Source organism: Drosophila erecta, unplaced genomic scaffold (genome assembly GCF_003286155.1).
Source record: "Drosophila erecta strain 14021-0224.00,06,07 unplaced genomic scaffold, DereRS2 tig00000021-arrow-pilon, whole genome shotgun sequence".
NCBI lineage: Eukaryota > Metazoa > Arthropoda > Insecta > Diptera > Drosophilidae > Drosophila > Drosophila erecta.
The window spans coordinates 17,165,134-17,186,374 of NW_020825198.1; the positions used below are offsets into that span (position 1 = coordinate 17,165,134).

The 21,241-nt window shown below is 45.8% G+C and overlaps 3 protein-coding genes across 13 annotated transcripts; 1 reads left to right on the forward strand and 2 right to left on the reverse strand.

The window, feature by feature from the left end:
* Positions 1-638: 638 nt before the first annotated feature.
* On the reverse strand, positions 639-13,715 carry LOC6543916 (2-oxoglutarate dehydrogenase, mitochondrial). 10 transcript variants are annotated; one of them, XM_026977856.1, is made up of 12 exons: positions 13,629-13,715; positions 10,002-10,119; positions 9,800-9,937; positions 9,457-9,636; positions 7,734-7,836; positions 6,911-6,989; positions 6,436-6,847; positions 5,511-6,379; positions 4,559-5,453; positions 4,345-4,499; positions 2,976-3,263; positions 639-1,969 (listed from the first exon to the last, which is right to left on the reverse strand). In XM_026977856.1, exons 2-12 carry the CDS (start codon positions 10,095-10,097, stop codon positions 1,870-1,872), a joined length of 3,315 nt encoding a protein of 1,104 aa, XP_026833657.1. In that variant the 5' UTR covers positions 10,098-10,119; positions 13,629-13,715; the 3' UTR covers positions 639-1,869. The 10 variants fall into 10 exon arrangements, with proteins under 10 accessions (XP_026833657.1, XP_015013070.1, XP_026833655.1 ...); XM_015157584.2 differs by lacking the exon at positions 7,734-7,836 and adding an exon at positions 8,685-8,814; XM_026977854.1 differs by lacking the exon at positions 7,734-7,836 and adding an exon at positions 8,685-8,814 and having other exon boundaries at positions 13,580-13,676.
* Positions 11,906-21,235, forward strand: LOC6544084 (fibroin heavy chain). Of its 2 annotated transcripts, none has more exons than XM_026977857.1 (4): positions 11,906-12,229; positions 18,442-18,579; positions 19,497-19,678; positions 19,738-21,235. In XM_026977857.1, exons 1-4 carry the CDS (start codon positions 12,039-12,041, stop codon positions 21,090-21,092), a joined length of 1,866 nt encoding a protein of 621 aa, XP_026833658.1. In that variant the 5' UTR covers positions 11,906-12,038; the 3' UTR covers positions 21,093-21,235. The 2 variants fall into 2 exon arrangements, with proteins under 2 accessions (XP_026833658.1, XP_001972989.2); XM_001972953.3 differs by lacking the exon at positions 11,906-12,229 and adding an exon at positions 17,301-17,661.
* Positions 14,130-15,925, reverse strand: LOC6543917 (general odorant-binding protein 70). Its single transcript, XM_001972952.3, has 3 exons — positions 15,668-15,925; positions 15,334-15,608; positions 14,130-14,469 (listed from the first exon to the last, which is right to left on the reverse strand). Exons 1-3 carry the CDS (start codon positions 15,846-15,848, stop codon positions 14,182-14,184), a joined length of 744 nt encoding a protein of 247 aa, XP_001972988.1. The 5' UTR covers positions 15,849-15,925; the 3' UTR covers positions 14,130-14,181.
* Positions 21,236-21,241: the final 6 nt, after the last annotated feature.

The window sequence follows — 21,241 nt, forward strand, 5'->3', positions numbered from 1 at the left end:
TAAAAAATGAAGTACTAATTTAAAAGCGGAATGGAACATCGCCGTTTCCGTATTTAAAAGGGTGTTTAAGCCTTGGCTTTATGAAGTCCCATTTCTTTTGGCAAGGCAGTTATAAAGCGCAAAATATTTGAGTCAACCGATGGATACCAATATTCCAGTCACGTGGTGTGTGCCCCTGATACATTTTACACAAGAGCAGTCCCAAAAGAGACACTCTTCAATGGAAGACACTCGCTGGAGGAGTTCCTCCGGGGAGACATGAAAATATACTGTCAACATTAGAAAGTAAGCCAAAAGTGAGGCAAAAACTCTGCCGAAGATGTTCGATTAAATTGCTTTTGCAGGGGAGAAGCAACTGACCAAAAGTGAGCACTTTAACTGCCCAATTGGCGATGTCGAAGTTGTCGGGACAGGAAGATCTTGGCTCCATGCTGCTCAGGTGATAGCATGTGAAAGTACGCATAGAATGATGGAGCAGTGAAAATGGAAAATGCTCAACGGCCAGTCTTGCAACTTCCTGATGAAAATCTAGTTGCTGTAAGCATTCCCAAAAGAGAAGAAAATAAAAGCAGAAACTGGTTCTTTTGGTCTAGAAGCTTAAAAGGTTTCCCCTTTTATATCAAGTAAAACACGCTGTGTACCATGCATTTTAAAGTAAATTGTATATTTCCTTTTGTATCGTATTATTCCCACATTTTACATTATTTGCAAAACGCTTTTCTTATCTGGGCTCTTGAAAACCCATTGCCTCGTGTAATATTTATTTTAACATTCTACTTACTTTCTTGGTGCAAATTTGTGACTTATAATTTGTTGTAGTAACACTAAAATTTAGAGATGAAGTTATATTTTCGACAATGTCGCACACACATGCTCTCTCTTAAAGTTCTTTCTTTTCATAAAATAGTTACAATGTTCATTTTGTTTTTCTTGGAAAAGTTTAGCTTTATCACTCTACAGTTCAATATCTTATATTGGTGCGAGACAAGTGCAATATTAGTTTTAAATATATATATTTTGTTTTGTAAATATTTTAAGAGGGTCCTGATTGGACTCCGTCCGTGGATCAAAAACAATTAAAGCATTTCAACTGCATTTAGATGCGCGCCATAAAGGGTTTCCAAAAAATTAAAAAACGCTTTGCTCAGTTCCAAACACAAGTTGTTGAGAGTCGTGGTCAAAGCATTCCAGTCCAAATTACTGGGAGTATAAAAAACGCGATCTATATCCCTGATAGTGCCTCCTCGATCGGTGATGAACTAAAGCACAGCTCTGTTGGTTTGTCATTGTTAATTATTATACTTGTTCATTTATTTAAACAAAAATGTGTAACTTAGGCAATCAAAAACGCTAATGAATTCTTGGCCTGCGATCGATAAAAGGTGTCAAAACATCGCAAGGCTTTGAGATAGTTCAGTTACATATAATACAATAAAATAAATATTAAACATAGGAAGTAAGAAATAAGATTAGAACGGGTTTTATTCATTCCGAAAGTATTGTGATCCTCCTATGCGAGTTCTCATCACTTCAATGTATGCGCATAGGTTAGTTGGCTATTTACTAGATCTTGGCTCTTTAGTTTGCATTAAAGACTTGCTGTGAGTTGCAGTTTTTGTTGTTTGATTCTTTACTAAACACTAAACATTTCGTGTTATTTGTTACTTGGTTGCCGTTTGCTCTTGTAATTTCACTAAACTAATATTTAACATTTCATTACTTTCACACAATGCTCTTAACAATTTCGTCAGCAAAAAATCGTATCAAAGAGTCTGCATACGTTTCAATACAAAATATAATCGTAATTAATATTCATCGTCTCCATCATCTAAATCTCTTCTCCATCGAGACCACACCTCGGTCATCTCCTTAGGTCGAAATCGCGTCGTTGAGCAGCGCGTTCAGCTCACGGATGTGCTGGGCCTTGGATCCGGTGGCGGTGGAAGCTCCGCAGGCGCGTCCGACGTAGCTGTGGATTGGCAAGATAGTTGGGATTAGTGGGGATAGTTGAGGTATCGAGCGGTGAGTGGCACAACATTCGGTATTCGATGTGCTGATTCGGTTAGACACGTGCACTAACTAAACTTTAGTCTAGTTTCTTTGATTGATTTTAGCACAGTTATGGCAAATGTTCAATGAAATGACGGTTAAGCAAGCGCAGGGCGTTAAATATCAAGATTAAAATGTATAGAGATCTTAGGTCGAGGAATTTAGCTAAATTTGGGGAAACCACACCGAACCCAAACATTGAAATGAACCCCAATAGATTCTTCGATTTTTATCGAATTCAATTCTCAAGCTTCGTGGAACAGCAAACTGCCTAGCTAAGGATGGTATAAGTATGAGATGTCTCGCATAAGCGCTAAAAACTCTGTTTTCAAGGTAGTTTTGGTAGTTTTTAACTCGATTGTGATTTATAGACAGCACGTCGTACAAACAAACGAATGCAAGTATAGATTACAGAACGAATACAACTTGGGTTAGATTGGAGCAGTACAGATGTCGGGGTTAACTGTGGTTTTACGATAGGGACTGGACTGGCAAACAGCAAAATAGGGCAAACTTATCAAAAGCAAATGCAAAACTTTCGAAACGCGGTAGGTGCAAACAAACAAAAACTCAGAACTGAAGGAAAAACAGTGCTTTAGGATTAGAGGATTAGATTGTTGAGTTATTGTTGAGTTGGAGTTAAGAGTAGTGGGGTTTGGTGTGTTGATTTCGTTTAAACCGGGGTACCATGAGGCGCTGGATCATGGAACAATCATCATGCCAAACAACAGAAATCAGAAACGCAATCGAGGAAACTGATAAAAGGGAAACGAGGAGACAAATGAAGAGATAACGGAACTGAGAGTTAATTTCCGTTTGGTAGGATAGTTAAATTGCAGATAGTAGTTGGTAGTTGATTAGATTAATTGTAGATATACAGTTCATTGACCGCGCGCATCGTAGCGGAGCTCAGCTTGCCCTCTCACCTAATTTTGCGTCCGGTTTTCGCTATGCGGGCGCCCGGAGCGGCCGCGATGCCCGCGGGCCTATTGAAATCGTGTCGCACATTCTTTAAATCAAAGTGCTTGGCGGCATTGAAGTCGCCGCCAAGGGTTTGCGCCGGATCCTTAGGATCGCCGCCGTTCGAGTTCGGGGCGGCGAACATGCGACTCAGCCACGGTTTAGATTTTGAATCGGAATCGGAGTCGGAGTCATGATTAGTATGATCAGTAGTAGTGGTAGTATTGGTGGAGGAGGATTGTTCATCGCTTTGGCTGTAACAATAACACATACACAGAGAGAGAGAAAGAGAGAAAGGATTTGTTTTTGGTTGCTTTTTCGTTTCTTGGGTAGTTTCGAATTTTTTCACATTTTTTCTTCAGACTTTGCCAATGCACGTACATATTTACACAACGAGTGGATTTTGGGTTGGGAATTTGGGAGATTCAAAATAACACAACTGGTCTGCTTGTCTTTCACAAGCTTCGATAAGTAAAGAAAAGTAACTCAAGTGTTCAAACTAAATCATAAATAAGAAGCCATGCACAGTAATAATGGATGGGATGAAATATCGGATGGATGAAGCCAATTTGCTGATGGACTCGCTTGGAGAATTTCGGCGATAAAAATTCCAGATGTGGATTTCTACACTTGTGGATACAATGATTTGTTCTTTTGCGGTGCTGGACATGCTCATTCAAACGAAAATAGAAATCAGAAGCGTACATCCGTTCAATGAGTGTTTGAGCTGTGTGTGTAGGGTGTTTTATCACTTGTTGGTATTATCACTAGCTAATAAGATTGGAAGATATATAGAGTGGGAGCGTGATAAAAACAGCAGCTGGGAGGCATGTGAGGGGTGAGAGGAAGCTCGAATAAAATTTAAATTCGCCATGGCCGTATGATACTTTCTTATCAACAAAGATAGTGTCTGGTTATCGGTGTTTGGTTGTCGGAATATAGGTAAATACATTTCGTAAACCTTGGGAACTATTACTTAGATCAAATGCATTTAATTTAAGCTCTATTATAAGTAAGATTGAAAGTGATTATCATACGGCAGGTGCATTTAAAATGATACCGACTGCGATGAAAAATGAAAAAGTCAAATTATATCTTCATTTAAGGCAAAAGTAGTGAAACAATAGCAAAAAAGGGTAAAATGTTTGGAGAATCAAAGATAAAGAGTACAGTGCACGATGAAAATAGTGCACTTCATGAAAGAGACAAGGAGAAACTGAGACTAGAGAAGAATCTGAGACTGAGAAAAAATCGGGGTGTGAGGACGTGGTCGGAGTGCTCCTGTTCAGGTGGGTGGATAGTTGCTGACCGCTTAGATATAGCCCTGGCACCTACCTGACGTCGCGGCTGTGGTTCAAGGCGGTGAGGAAACGAGGTTGCACATAGGTCCAGCTGCCCTGGTTCTTGTGCTCCTCCTGGGCCCACACGAGTTCGGCGTTCTTGTACAGGTTGGCCTGCTCCTTGACCAGATCGAAGGGGAAGGGAGAGACCTGAACATACAAAATACGTTAGGAGATGGAACAACATAAATATTTTCATGTGAACTCGCCTGCTCGACGCGCACGATGGCGATTTCGCCCTCCAGCTGCTTTTCCTTACGCGTCTTGGTCAAATCGTAGTAGACGCGACCCGAGCAGAAGACGACCTTCTTCACACTGCTGGGATTCTGGCCGGCGGGACCGTTGTCGGGGATGATGCGCTGGAACTCGCTACCCTCACTCATCTCGCTGAAAGGACTCTTAGCCTCGGGGTGACGCAGCAGCGACTTGGGCGTGCAGAGGATCAGGGGCTTGCGGAAAGGCAATGCGATCTGTCGACGCAGGATGTGGTAGTAGTTGGCGGGCGTCGTGCAGTTTGCAACGATCCAGTTGATATCGTGCAGCTGTCGCACTCCGAACTCATCGGACTCTGGGGGGAAGTAGTCGGGATCGTCGCTGCTCATTTGCAGGAAGCGCTCCACGCGGCACGAGGAGTGCTCGGGACCCATGCCTTCCATGCCGTGGGGCAGGAGCATCACCAGACCCGATTGGCGCACCCATTTCGACTGACCGCTGGAGATGAACTGATCGATGATCGACTGGGCGGTGTTGCTGAAGTCTCCGAACTGAGCCTCCCACAGCACCAGGGCATTGGGATTGGTCATCGAGTAACCGTGCTCGAAACCAAGCACTGCGTACTCCGACAGAGAGCTGTTCGAGACGGAGTAGGGCGCCTGATCTGGGTACATGTGCTGCAGCGAGTTATAGGTGGCCTTGTCAACCAGCTGGTGGTGCAACACATGGTGGCGGTGCGAGAAGGTACCGCGCTCGACATCCTGTCCCGAAAGGCGCACGTGGATGCCCTCCTTCAGCAGAGAGCCGAAGGCCATGGCCTCGCCCAAAGCCCAATCGGCGACCTTTTCGTCCACCATGGCCTTGCGAGCGGCCAACACTCGCAATAGACCCCTGGGAAGGAATTTTTAAATTAGTATTTAAAGTTAAAAAATCTTTTACCGATCTTACTTGTGAATCACGAATTCGGCAGCGTTTGGAGGCGGCGACGAGAATCGGTTGCCGATGTGGATGAGGGTCTCCTCCTTGACTCCAGTGGGCGCAACCTTGAGGGGGTCCTTGCCCTCGAAGAAGCCGGACCAGGGCGAGTCGAGCCAGTCCTTGTACTTGACGTGGGTCTCGGTCTTGGCCAGAGCGAAAGCCTCCTCGCAAATGTTCTCGTACTTAGCAGCCACCGACTTGACCTCCTCGCCAGTGACAGTGCCCTCGGCGATCAGCTTGTCGGCATACAGGTCCAGACAGTTCTTGTGCTTGCGGATCTTTTGGTACATCAAGGGTTGCGTGAACATGGGTTCGTCGATCTCGTTGTGTCCATTGCGGCGGTATCCGACCAAATCAATAACACAATCCTTGTGGAAAGTAGCACGCCACTCAGCAGCCACCTTGCACACATGCATCACGGCCTCCGGATCGTCAGCGTTCACGTGGAAAATAGGAGCATTGACCACACGAGCCACATCCGTACAGTAGGGAGAGGACCTCGAGAAACGGGGATCGGTGGTGAAGCCGATCTGGTTGTTGGCCACCACATGGATAGTGCCGTGTGTGGTGTAGTCGGGCAGGTCCGAAAGATGCATAGTTTCGTAGACGACGCCCTGTCCGCAGAAGGCGGCATCACCGTGGATCAAAATGGACATAACCTTCTTGCCCTCCTGGTCGCCACGGTAGAACTGCTCGGCGCGGGTCTTGCCCTGCACCACGGGGTCCACAGCCTCCAGATGCGACGGGTTGGCCACGACGGCCAGGCGGATGTTCTTGTTTGTGACACGGTTCAATCGCTCGATGTATGTACCCAAATGGTACTTGACATCACCAGAACCCTAGAACGAAAAGACATTCAATATCTCCATTAGGATTTGTTTTTATCTTTACTTACGTCATCAGCCGCCTCCAGACCAGCAAACTGGGTGAAGATCTGGTTCAAGGGCTTGCGGCACACATTGGCCAGGGTGTTGAGGCGTCCACGATGGGGCATGCCCATGATGACCGACTCCACTCCCAACTCCGTTGACACATCGATGATCTCCTTCAGGGCTGGGATCATGATCTCGCAACCCTCCAAACCGAAACGCTTCTCAGAGGAGTACTTCTTAGCCAGGAAAGCCTCGAATCCGGTGGCACGGGTCAAACGGGCCAAGATTAGACGCTTCTCCTCGGGCGAGAAGTTCAGGACGCCGGGGGTCTCAAAACGCTTGCGGATCCAGTTGCATTGCTCCAGAGAGTTGATGAACATGAACTCCACGCCAATCTTATTACAGTAAACGTTCTCCAGGCGGTTCAGGATTTCCCTAAAGGGATGTAACATATTATTTGGGCCATCTATTATCTATTACCTTTGTGGGAGTACTCACTTTAGCGGCAACGAGGCCTCATCGCCACCGATGAAGGTAGTGCTGGGCAGCTTGAACTGGCGGTCCATGTCCTGCTCACCTGTTTATTTTTTTTTTGCGCAGTGGGTTTGAACAATGGGTTAAAACTTTAGTAAGGGGTTTGAATGGTTGTGTCATGGTTTGGGATTAGTAAATTGTAGGCGGCAGATGTTGGTTTGAAATTCGGAGTGTAATGATTATTGTTGCTTCTATTCGGAGGTGTTGTACACAGTACGGAGTTTATATTGGGTTCGGATGCTCATGCTCAGCTGGGCTGTTCACGGGTTCCTCATTCGGACACTTTTTCGACATGCATTAGACACTATCTGTGGTAACTTAAATTGGTTGTTGATGGGCTCACAATCATTTCAATTGAAATCAGACTAAGGGGCTTATTAATCGATTTCCCTTTATTTCGCTTGAGAAGTGCAAAATAATCATGCAATCTATTTATGACATAAGCGAATCGGTGAGGTATACAATATTTAAATATTTCAGCACGACATCCAAATTATAACAATTAAAGGCAGAAATGGGCAAACAACAATGTAACACAAATTCACTGGCAATATATAGCGCATATTTACTTGGTTCTATATATCATTGGATACATTTGTGTGGTTGGTTGGGTTTGATAATCGATTTTTGATGCCGGGATCGTGTGTGCGGGTGAAAGACAGAGAACGTCACTAACACATTTTGTTTTATTTGGTTTTAAAGTATTTACAAATCAAGGGTTAAGAACTGAAACGGGTTATGTTTGGGCTAATAGCCAGGTGTTACGACCACCGCCGGATTTACTTACCAAAACTGAAATTAGCGTAAATGGATTTCGTCGAGGAGTTGCCAGGCAATTCTGGTGTATTAATTTCGAGTGGGTCGAGGTGAGCAATATTATGTCCTCGAATCTAACGTGTCAGTATTAGGTGTTTGGTTGGTAGTTGTGGTGGTGGTAGTAATAACAATGTTTTCGGATTGGATTTGGTTCGGTTTCGATTTGTTTAGGTTTTCAAAACACACACATAATACAAAGAGAGAGAATTTTGAATTTTTTAAAACATTGTTCGAGACGATTGGCGGTTTTGGTTTTTGGTTTGAGTTTCGATTGCAGTTTGTGTTTTTCGATTTGTATACATTTAGGTTAGGAAGCAGTTATATAAAAGTAAAGGAAAAGAAAATAATCAATTAAAATTATAGAATAGATATGGCTTGAACAAAATCAGATACAAGTGCTCAACGCACAAACACAAATTAAAGCGAACACTAAAAGCTTCGACAGGATCAGTAGACAATGATTGACAGATGGTAATGTGTTCGAATTTCGTGGGTTAATCGAGAATCGGTGGTCACAGTGCAGGAACAGAGATAATATATATGGAACTGGGGTGCTGAGAGATATAGAGTCGACAGGATGCTTAAGTATAAACCTTAACGGAAAGATACGAACTTCGAGAAAGCCAAACACCAAGGTTACTTACAGGAAATATCAAAAACCTAGAAATATCAAACTGAACTGAACGGAACTCGCTAACTTAATCCTACATAGGGCTAGGTGTCCCTTCCTCATCAACTCCGAATTTCATTTAACCTTCTTCGGCTGTTAAATGGTAAGCACGAGTTATTTTCAAAACCAATTGCGTAAATTTGGGTGTTTAACTTAGTTACTAGGCGAGGGGGTAGTAGCAGGAAGGTGCAACAGGTTTTGGATAGTAGTGCGACTGGGGGTTAAATGAAACAGTTCTGTAAAAGAATTTACCAAACAAAAACCCAGAGTGCTGCCTGAGCACATCTTCGTTAGCACGACGTGCTAGCCCATCCTTGCAGACGGTTTTTTCGCGAGTCAAAATTCCAAGCGGATCCAGATCAGATGCCAAATGACCTCGTGACTATATGGTACATACATATCGTAGACAGATTGGTTGATTATATGTAAATAGGGGTACAGGGTAGATCAAAGGACTTAGGTATATCAAGTTAAATGCGTACGCCAGGAAGTTATCGTATGGCTTTGGTAACTCAAACGATGGTAATCAGCTACAACACAAGTCAACAGATTTAACTCTACCAAAAATGTAAATCATGTGCAAATTAAAAGTAACTCCCTATCTGGCAATAAATTAGAACACCCTTGGATAACCGCAAATAATTTCGGTATTTCTTAATCTTATTAGCTAATGAGGAATGGTGCAATCTAATGTGGCAATCCCCCTACTTGGTGAACCGGAATGGAAGTGATCGAACAGAAAACCAAACTACTCATGAAGGAGTGAATGTCTAACTCTATGGATATTGTGGATGGCGTGGGAAGTCAACGAAGTGTTTTCTAATCTACCATGAATACTGGATTCGAAATGGCTGGTCTGGGTAAAAGTGAACACACATAGGGGGCAAAGGCAACTCTACTGATCATAATCTAAACATAAACATTAACTGAACCTAGGAGAACGAAACAAAAAGCGCCAACTGTGGCTGCAATCTCCACCGTTCGGCTGGAAGCCAATTAAAGGAGCCAGCACGAGCCGACATACCTGGTAGCTCCTGATGATGGCCTGGACGGCCAGATGGTCGTCAATGGTCTTGGAGTCGGGCGCAGCGCCGGCGACGGCTCCTCCAAAGTTGAAGGCGGTCAGCGGCAGAGTGTTGGCCTGCACGGGCGCCAAGTTGGGCGGGCTAACGTAGCTGTTGCTGCGGAAGTACGCATCCCAGGACTAAAAGCATATTGAATTAGTATTTATTGTGTTTATATATTGGGGCATGATGAAATCGAAACTAAGCACTTCCGCTTCAGAAATAAACACAAGGAAGTGGTTCCGAGCAGGCGTCGATTTTTAAATGTCGCAGAAAGGAATTCGTGTTTAATTGGGTACTTACGGTGTGCACGGAAGTGGGATCCCGAAGCCAGGCGTTGTACATCTCCTCCACGTAGGAGGCGGTGCTGCCGTTGGCAAAAGGTTCGGCAGCCGCGGAGTTGTAGGTGCGAACAGCGGCCGCTGCAGTTACCTTAGCCAGCTGCCAAAGATTAAGGGTTCATTAGTGGGGCTTCCTTAAAGCTCTCCATGTCGACCAAACTCACCTGCTGACTGCTGCTGCTCTTGAGCAGCCATGTGGCGAAGTTCTTGTGCGCCATCGGCGACAAGGCCAGGCTGAAGGCTGTGTGGGCTCTATGCATTTTGTAGCTTTACAAAATATAACTGAAAGAAATGGGCAAGAGACAATCTTAGTGCGGATCTTATCAGCCAACTATTATACCACTTCAAACTGATTAATCAATGGCGGCTTTGTTGACAAACAAGGCACGTAAGAGATAGTACCACCCCCTAAACACCGAACTCCTGACCCTCGGCTGCTGTAAACGCGATAAGATAGCTTCACAGCTTTTACGTCATGGTCATGTTCTGGGTTCTAACTGTGTCACCGATCAACCGAATGTTCCGAACTTGTTGCCAGGCCAGTGGGCCAGTTATGAAATTCACTCACGAAACAAGTTCACAGTGGGTGGATAGCGGGGAATTTACATACGTCTAAAGCCAGACTAGACCGTTGAGATCGGGGGATCGCTTGGTGGAAAACAGCACACGTGATGCCGTACGCCTGCTGATTCCGCCGATGACGTCAAACTAACGTGGGCTGGTTTCGCCAGCCCGTCGCTCGTTTTTTTGATAATCAGCCAAGAAATGGCGGAGATACTTTGGCCCCCAAATATAATGGTGAAATGGGGGTTTTTATATGGGGCGGGCCAGCTGCCTTTTGCGCAGTTTTTTCGTTTCCCAACTCTTAATCAGTTGTGAATATTTGCCCTGACTGTTTGTTTGCTATCTCCGAATCACAGTGAGCATTCACCTGGGTTTTTGGGCCAAAACGAGTTTGCCCGGATAACACAAAAGCGTCAAGAGTGAACGTCCCTGGGTCGGAGTAATAAATTCCTGCGGTCCATGACTAAACGCAGAGCCCTCGAGACGTAATTCAGTGATAAGAGGGCGCTTAACCGTCCTCCAGTACCGATCATGCCACGCCAGCACTTCCAAAGTGCCAGAATTTGTCAAGTTATTAATCAAAATATTGGCGATAGGCCAGCGCGTGCGGATGTCGTAATTAAATCCCTATCTAAAGCCAGTCGTGCAAAAATATGTACAAATTGAATGACATTCGGAATGGGAAATAATGGGGCAAGGAAGGCGCGGCCAGGTCACATGTCTTATCGACGAACGCATGCTGGCCAGACGATCGAAATGAAATGAAGTGATTACAAAACACTGGCCCCCAGACTTGGGAGAAAAAAATGAAAGAAAACAATTGGAACGGCTAACCGGTTTGGAGTGGTCAACGCCAAGTATTTGAAAGTGCATCACTCGGGTTATTCGATTCGGTCATAGCTACAATTACAGTTACACACAATAGATAATTCAATTTAGCAGCCCGACTGTTTCTTTCAGTGTCATTTATCTGTTTGCTTGTTTTGTGCTGGCGCTTTTCACATACTGCTTTCCCTGCAATTATATTCTGCTCGACGTCGCCGCAGATGTTACGAAAACACATTACATAAGTGCAAAAATAAAAAACGGAGACTCGCGTGAGAGCAGCTGAATTATTAGAACGCCCAGATGGAGCTAATTAGTGTGAAATAGTCCGCACGATTAGCTTGCAGTTCCACAACCCGAGGCATGACTGGAAAAATCCATTAAGATTTAGTCGGTTGAAGGTCTAATTTCGACTGTATATACGCTGCACCGCGGTGGAATCAAGACACCGTATAATATATACGCATATACTGCGTGCGATTGCTCCAAAAACCAACCGAATATATGTACTCGTCGTACTCGTATCCGTATCTCGCAGATACGCGGCAAACGTTTGTTCGTGCTGAGTGCTGCGCGTCGACTGAAGCGAAAACACAAAAGCGGCCGCCTTCGCGAGTGAAATATAAAATTTAGAAATCGAATTTGCTCTTCACGAACCGCCGAGCTGGCTGAAAACTTGGAAGGGAAACACAGAGTGTGTGATAAAAACACACAAAACGGCCACATGACAACTCGGCGTTGTATCTTTATCTGCTGGCAAAAGGGGGTTGGGTCGCCGATCGGTGGACCTGATAACAGTCAGGTACATACCTATGTATCTACATATTGACCGCACTTCCTCCCCTTATCTGACCGCCTCGCCTCCTGTCTTGCGTATTTATAGCCGAAATTTGTTTACAACAATCCCAAAGTCCGATCGTCAGCCGGCTGATGGTTTGAAAGAATGCCGCCCACACAGCCCAAAACGAGAGGAGTATATGAATCCGAGAGAAAGCGGCATGGTGTGCGTAAGAAAATAATATTCAAAATACTTTCATAGAGCTTGCTCATCACATAACACCAAAGACAACAAATAACAATATTAACACTCTTAAACGATCCATTTTATAATTTGGTATACGGTGAAGTATTTTGAAAATAAGAAATGCGAGTATGTATTATCCAAAATAACATGTTAAGCATTTTTAAAGGCATTTTTTTCACTGTGCTAATAGGTCAGGCCAAGCGCAAGTGAATATGTGCGTGTATCCATTACCTTTCCGCTTATCAATAAAGTTTCAAGTTCACACACCAGACACATTAAGTTAACCATTTACGTCTATGCGAGTGCGAAATTAATGAATCTTGAGGATCACCGGTCATTAGATACCCTTAGGTTCTTAAAAAATTAATTTTTATACAGTTTTATAATACTTCTCAAATTAGCCAAACTTCTTTGAAAGTCGGAGAAAGTTGATAATAAGAACGCCTTAGGCGAAAATTTGTTCATCTTATTAGTCGGAAACCATTAAATTCGCATGATACCCTGTAAAAGGGTATAAAAGGGAAAGATAAACGCAATCAGCAGGGTTTTGCACCTTGCTAAGCGGTTCCAGAAACCAGCTTGCAACTGCATTCCATTGAAAAAACCGTCGACGAGCCCCCGGAATAGGACGAAGAAGAAGAGCGTTCCAAGGGCATGAGGTAATTGTGGTGACGGGCGCGAGGGGGAGGGAGAGGTACCATAATACTTTGGTGGTTACTGCTCCCGATCTGGGGCATTTGCAGCTGAGTTATGATTGGTTGTGGCGGATGATCCACATCCGGCTGCAGAAGAAACTAGTTGTGCTGCCCCAGACAATGCGGCCGCGCGCTTTCCTTGCTGTTTGCTATTGCTATGCTTTTGATTGATGATTCATTTGGCGGTGGGGAAAAGCACACGCGGCACTCGTTCAATTGCGTCATCAATGCGGCAAGTTAATTTTACAAAAGCAAATGTGACGTCGCTGCCTGTTTTGCATTGCGAAATTTCACTTTTCTCTTGCGGCGGCCGGCGCAAGCGCTTTTCCGCCGACGAGCCGCCCACCTGCACTTTTCCAATTATATAAGAACAGTCCTTGAATTTAAATGGGGTTAATGCCTTGGAAAATACCAATTATACGCCTGCTAAGTGCACTTTTTAGAAAGGGGAACACGCGGCAGTGGCTAATTGATCGCTGAATCGATGGTGGTAGTTCCAGGAACTCCACATGATGCATAAGCGGGCCTCGAAAGTGGGACAAGGGAAAAGCACGCGAAAAGCGGGTTTTCCGCAGACGCCAGTACTGACACTAAGTTGACCATGACCCCGCACACTTCTTGCAAGTAAACGCACTTGATTTGCTTATTTCTAGACTAAACTTGCTTAAAGTTGAAATATTTACGTTTTTACAGCCGAAAACTTTTGCGTTAGTGGTGGGACTGTTATTGCTAGCGGATGGCCTGGACTGTCAAACATATCGATATCAAACAGATATCGATTATTTGTACAGCTCTGCTGCGCGGTAACACTAGCATACAGAGCGTTTACCTATGCGACTGCAGATGGCGCCACTGTGACGATATCCGAATAGGCGCAATTGTGTATTTCCGTTTATCTATTCAAATTGTTATTACATTTTTCTTAACAAGCATTCGTTTTTCATTTATAAATAAAATTCATAAATAATTTTAAAACCAATGGCCCCAGCAGCTTATTAACTAAAATGAAATAATGATTGGAAGACATTCTGTTTGAGTACTATCCATTTTAGGATCGGGCAAAGTTTTGAAAAGAAAAGCGACTAATACTTAAAGAAAGCATATTATTGGCAATTTCCAACAATGTTTGAAGCCGCCTACATTGTTGTCCACAGCAATAGTCCCGCATGACACAAAAACTGGAATTCAACTGGCACTAAACATTTAATTGATACACACACTAGACAGAGTAACCAACTAATATCTGCTGTACTGATCCAGACAGTAGCCGGTAATTTGGTCCGAAATACAGTCGAAGACATCGAACGCCAGATCGCAGCTTTCACCTCTCTTGGGCAGCTCCTTGCGATTAACTCCGTACCGGGCGGTCATTGTCCGGAGGCAGAGGTTCACGGACCGCAAGGTGGCCATGAAGAATCCGTGCTCGTGCACTCCTTCGGAGTAGAAGTGGACCAGGCCGTCCAGGGTGGGCCAGCCCCTCTGATCGATGGCGTTATTTTTGGCATAGACGCAGTGCAGCAGGCACTGAAAATACGTAGATGGATAGGAAACTCATTTTAAGTTTGGTTGAAATATACAATGGAATACACTTTGAAAATTGTTTATATGCTATAAACTAACTACAGGTTTATTTGCCTCGCCTGCTGAAATATTAAATGTATTCTCAACCTTTTGGATAAGTAACTCATTTTAAGTTTGGTTGAAATATACAATGGAATACACTGTGAAAATTGTTTATAAGCTTCAAACTAACTACAGGTTTATTTGTCTCGCCTGCTGAAACATAAGCACCAATGCATTTTAACATGGTTTCAGAAGAATCTTTATCCCTTGATATATTGCATTTCTACACTGAAATAACTCAAAAACTAAGCTTTGTAATCCTAGTTTATATTCCTAGACGCAATTTGTTTATTTTTAATATTTTTCACTGCACAATTTCAAAGTTTGATCAAAACTGAGGAGCAGAGTAGCCAAACACATAGTCAATCAAAATGCAAAAGTTAAATGCACTCATATATTTCTCACTGCGTAGCTACTTCTATCTGTACATTCAGTTTGCTGATGCATAAAGCCAGCTAATGTGTATTAAGTGCCGCCATAAAGCGCGCTTTTCAGCCATCAAATTCAGCATTGCTGGGAGGTGTGCGAAAAATCTGCGACGGAGGCGTGTGATTTTGAATGCAACTGAAAATGCATTTGCTTTTCTTTCGATTGTCTGAAAACCCTGACTTTAGGTTTTGCTGGGCGAGCTAAAGTGGGGGCTTAGCCAATTGTTTCTTGGGCTGCCATTGAACTTAATTGAGCTTGGCTCATGCATTTCATTAACACGAGAAGAAAAGCGATCTACAAGTCTCGTAGAAGATTCCCTGACTTAACCTTACTTACCCCCGCAATGCGCTTGTCTTCCAGAGGCACCAAAGTGGGATGATATATGCCCGAACTGGCCACATCCAGGCGTCGGATATTCCGCATCAATCTGGCCACATGGCGTTGTGGCTCGGGCTCATCGTAGACTATGTACTCGTAGTGGCTGATGTTGGGAGGATGATCCACGGCAGAGCCCTGGGGCACAGAGGGCCAAATGAAGTCGATGGAGTCATCGTTTGGATCGATGGGCGGCTGATGGTGGGACACCTGCTCCTTGAGAATCTCATAGGCCTCTATATGGGGACTAAAACCGTACAGTACTGGATATGGCTTAACTAATGTGAGGGCCCACCGTTCACCAACTTGTTGCGGACCTCATCCTGGCACTCCCTTATGACCGACTCCACTTTCCTGGCCGTTCTGGGCGGATTCAAGCACTTGGCCTTCTTCGTCTCGAAGCGAATTAGATATTCCACGGCCTCGATCGATGCGATAACCAAGCACGAGATGTATAATAGTTGTGTAATCCTCATGGCTGCGATTAATTGGAGTCTCCACGCCGATCCGTTCGCCTGGGCCGCTGTCAAATGAATGTCCCCCGAAGAAATGGACGCGATGAAATCGAGAGCATTTTCACTTTTTCCAGCCAACCGGGCAGGATGGCCCACACAGGCCACTTATGAATTTCCAGTTTAGGTGTTGCTTTTTCGTTTTTTGAGATTTGCTCTATGGGTATGTGGTTCAATGGCAAACTGCAACACTCCAAGTTCGACTGCAACTGCCACAACTGGTTGCACATTTCCCATGCGTGCAGTCCGTTAGAAACTTGTCCTTTGCGCTCGACCACATGCCTATGTGCCTTTGAACATGGTCATTGGCAGCAGCCACATATCATGACTACAGCTCCATGGCTCTCCGATCGCATTAGGTTTCGTTCCATTGTCGCTGCGGTTGTGCTTATGTTCGGAACGCACTCGCTCCGATTGAGCGCACAATTAACCAATTGGTGAACTCTTCCGCCTTCTGACCAATTTGCATAGGGCCGAAAAACAACGGCTGTAAAGATTATCAAAGGCGGTAGTGGATGTGAATATGGGCTAGCCAGAGCTATAAACTGTAAACTATAAACTATAACCATAGTCATAGGCAGCCAAGCGGGGCGGTCTAATCAGAGGATACCAACACATCCCCATCGAGAACCCAGAACAATGGCCCATAACTGTTCTTGGAAGTGGCCAGCGTCGCCACGCTAATTATGGCTCATTAAAGTGACCAAGATGCAAGATCCTAGGCGGAAATTGTCATAAGGTTCTCTGGTTCTCTGGTCTCCTCCAGCCGACGGGTAATTGCCTTTAATTGCATACCTGGCCAAAAATTGCAGCTAAGACACTGACCCAGACTCGCTCTGGATCGGATTTGTAATAAGCTCCGGCTAACGGAAAATGCTAAATGGAAAATTGATTCCCCAGCGATGAAGTTCAATGTTCAGCGTTTCGCGAATTGTAAACTGCACAGAGCGGGGATTGTGGATTGTCAACAGGAAGCTCTCCAGGTTGCAACTTCGGGGAACAAGAACAACGTGAGCTAATTGACAGACAGCTACACAGGCACGATTTTCCATTTTCCGCTGGCCATTTCCCGCGGCTTTCACCCTCCCAATTCCCCTCGCCCCCTCAAACTGGCGAACAAGGAGCCATAAAATAAGAGAACACAGCAGCAGCTGCAACAACACTTGCGTGTCCATCATTAGAACGAATTCTCTCACCTGGGCCCCGCGCCCACTTTCCGCCTTTTCTTGTAACGCAATTTGCACACAAATGCTGCTGTTTCATCTTCGTGGCTTTGGCTCTTTTTGGTGGGTGGTCAGGTGAGACAAGCACCACCACCAGCACCACAGCTCCACTAGCACCACCATCAAACGCCGCACGAACCGATCGCTGGCCGCCTGAGAATCGTATTTAAATACGAAGGTCTAACGCTGGATCGCATCAGTCGTCGCCGTCGCGTTGTTCTAGCCGCTAGCTCCTCTCGAAGATCGCACGCCAAGTCGGAGTTTAAGTCGGGATCCAGGCTCGGATTGGCAGACGATCGAATCGCATCGAATCGGATCGGTTGGGAGACAATCGAAGTTCATGTGGTGACTGTGCACCTGGAACAGGATGCCCGTTTGATACTTGTTTCATCTCTGGATTGGATTAAAACAAATGCGATTTGAATGATGCTGCATCTGCATCGGCACGCGAATTTCCTCCTGTTTCTCTGCGCAGTTTTGGGTTACTTTGCGGATCCTGCGAGCGCCGATATCGAGTACAATACCATCAACGAGGATGGATCTTTTCAGTTTCGGTACAAAGATGTGTGACGAGTTATGGTGAACATTTCAAAAGCACATAAGCACTGAGAAAAAAGTGGCATTAGGGCTAAAATGCATATTCTGGCAACACGCAGTGGCTCAAACAATTTGATGACAAGTTCTTGTTATAATTAAATTTAAATGTAGTACTCAGTACTTGGGGAAAATTACAATATTTTCAGCAATACTAAAAAGTCAGCAGAAAATGTCGCAGAAACTGGGTCACTTTAAAATTTACTAGACTAGGAATACGACTTAAAACTTCACACTAAAAACAATTCGCATTGAAATTGCCTAATAATCTGAATACTAACTAACTAACTGTTATATTAAAGCGTTAATAGTAGGCGATTGGCCTTTTAATACATGACTGCAGCAAATTAAAAGTAGTGAGTCTTGGAATTGAGTCGTAGCCTTTGAAAATGACCTACAACCTCCGCAGTTCGGTGGAATGTAAACCCTCAAAGAGAACGACTCAATTACAGGCTTCTTAGCAGCCATGGGTCATAAATCTAACAAATCATCTAATCGGTCAAAAAGGTAGCTGCCAACCATCACACCCGAGCAAATTTGAGATTTTTAGCACCTCTTTAACGCCCAACGTTTTGCAACCACAACAATAACACGCTTCCGACCTTTCCGATCTTTCCTTCCATTTCGCTATTTCGCACGCATGGGGCAACGCAATTACTTCGGTTTCGATGGACACTCCCGGCATGGATAATGGAAAATGGATAATGGCTTTGGTACTGCTGCCACCGATCGGCCAAAAGACATGCAAATGATGACATTGGCGGCTACTATCACAGCGCCGCGGGCACTCCGGACAACTCGGTGCGAGGTCGCTACGGTTCGCGGAGTCCGGCGAGCGGGCAGATCGAGGAGACGGTCTACACGGCCGGACCACGTGGGTGAGTAATCGAAGACGGCAGCGATGCCAGTGAGTAAAGTGCGGTGGTGCACTGCGAGAAAGCGGCCCTCCAGGTGCATAGTCGTATTTTCATGACTTTTGAAAAACTCCTTTACAAATTATAGCCCAAGAGTTTACCTAGAATATAAAGTGATACAAAATTAACTTTTCAGATCTGATCGTTATTCATTCGAACAATCTAACTAATAGAGTTGTTTACTCTACTTGTTAAAACCAGAACAGATGCTACTCGAAATTGTGAAACTAAGAAAGTATCCAGACATATTAAACATATATTAATTCAAATATTTTCGAGAGTAATTGCGCACTCCTCTGAAAACAAACATTTTTTTCCCAATTCTGGGCCCTTAAATGACTTAGAAGTAACTTCCTTAAGGTCGCTGATTTTTCTGAGTGTACCTGCGGCGGCGGAAGTGGCAGCACAAAGTGAGTTATCTCCCCTCGATGGCGGAGTTGAGCTCATATATCAGCGGTTGGCGGCAGGCGGCGGCCACTGAAGCGAAACCCAAACAAACGGAGGGGATCGTGGAGGTGGAGCCGTTCTAGCACATTGGACTGCTTTTTCTGGCGTTGCCTAAACGCTTTTCCATTACCGCCTCGGCTACTGTTGTTTTTGCAATCTCCGGTAAATTGGGGAAACAAAAAGCTGTTAACAAATTGACTGGCCCAAAGTTCCGAGCAAAAACGGAATGGATTGTAGATGGCAGATGCTCAGCGATAGCGATGATTCTGAATGGGATCGTTCCCCGAGACGTGTAGTAATCGAAGTAATGGCGTGCCGGGCTGAGATCGAATCTATATTCAAAATTGCAGTGCGAGTCCGCTTCCGCTGGAAGGGTTTACCCAATCCCCAGTCATTGTGTCGGCAGCTAATGAATCCCCCCATTTCCCACATAGATTTCGCGTGAACGGACCGAAAATCCATCGGAAAATGGACCTGGCCCAGTATCCGGTTCTGCCGCGTGGCAGTCCAGACGATCCGCTGGCCGATCCCTTTGACGATCCGTCTTACAGCTTCAGTTTTCGCACTCCGGATCAGTCGCGCAGCGAGGAGAATGACTCGGGTAACAGGATTAGGGGTGAGTTCTGCGGAAGTGCATCTGTATAATATACTGTATATAAACTAATTCAATTCTAGGTCTGTACTCCTACTTGGACGACGTGGGCGAGCGGCATAGTGTTCGCTATGCAGCTGGAGCCGGAACCGGATTCGAGATCTCCAACGCTGTGCCGGACAGCCCATCAGTGGTGGCCTACTCCAGTCCTCTGTACAAGTCCCACCCCAAAGCGCGTGGCAAGATGTCTGTGCAAAGGGGACCGGCGGGCAGTTATAAGCTGATCGCCTCTGGTTCGGATCACCGACGAGCAGAAAGTCGAGCTCCCGATGGCCTGGTGAGGGGCACCTACTCCTTCCTGGACGACAAGGGCGTGCAGCGGACAGTGGAGTATATAGCTGGAGCAGGAATTGGCTACCGGGTGGTGCAAAACCGCATTGGTCCTGGAACCCACATCAATCCCTCTGTGGCTGATTTTCGTCTGGCAGATCCGGATTTCCGACTGGCTAATGATTTTGGCAGGGGTGCAGGTGGTGGCCTAGGTCCGAAGGGAGGTGGAGCTGGATCGGGTGGTGGAAGTGGTGGTGGTGCATTGGGAGCTTCAGGTTCAAGTGGCGGGGCTGGTGGAGCGGGAAGGGGCCGTGCTCCTGGCAGACCCGGCGGCAAAGATTACCTGAAGCCGGCTGATGGGGCAAGAGATAGGAGTCGTGGAGAGGGTGATGCAGGTGGCGCTGATGAAAGCCTGGGACACCATGCTGGCAACCAAGGGGATGACATTGGACTAAGCAGCAGCTCCTCCGGTTCCAGCAACTTCAATGGCAAGGAAGATCGAAGAGGGTTCCCCGCGGGCAGTTCCCAACGGGGCAGTACTAGGTACGATGGCGGAGGCGATAGCTCACAGAGAGGAGGTTCTGGTGGCTCCACCAGGAACAGTGCTAGTGGGTCCCGAAACAGAAACCGGTTCGGCGGTGGTGGAGGAAGTGCGTCCTCTGAGAGGGGAGCAGGAAGAGGAGATGCTGCCGGTGGGGGAGGCAGTCGCCGAGGAGGTGGAGTCGGAGCCGGAGCCTCCAGCGAAGGCGACTCCGGCCTGGGCTACCTGCCGCCCACAGGTGGATCGGGCACTAGTGCCATCAGCGGACCCGGAGACAATTACCACCTCAACGACGACGATGTGGGCAGTTCACTGCCTCCTCTGGTCACCGCCAACCACCGAATTCTGGAGATCGATCGGGATCGGGAGTGGGTGCAGCGGCACCGGGACTCCACCGTGATCAAGAACGTGGGCAAATGGTACGTGGGCCTGCCGCCTGGCCAAAGTGTGCGTGCCCATGTCCAGAACATCGACATAATACCCTTGGGCGGTAGGATCGGTCTCTCGCCGTCGGAGGCACTGCGTCAGGACGAGATCGCCGAGCTGAATGCCTCAAGGGAGCACTGAGGCAATGAGCACTCGCTGGCCCCCATTGGATCTGTAGTTTGTAGCGCCTAGCTCTAAGTGATCAGTGTTGAGCAACCGAAACTGGGTTGACTCCACATGGAAACTATAGCAGTATTTAAAGCGGAATACATTTTTTGTCTGTATCTGTG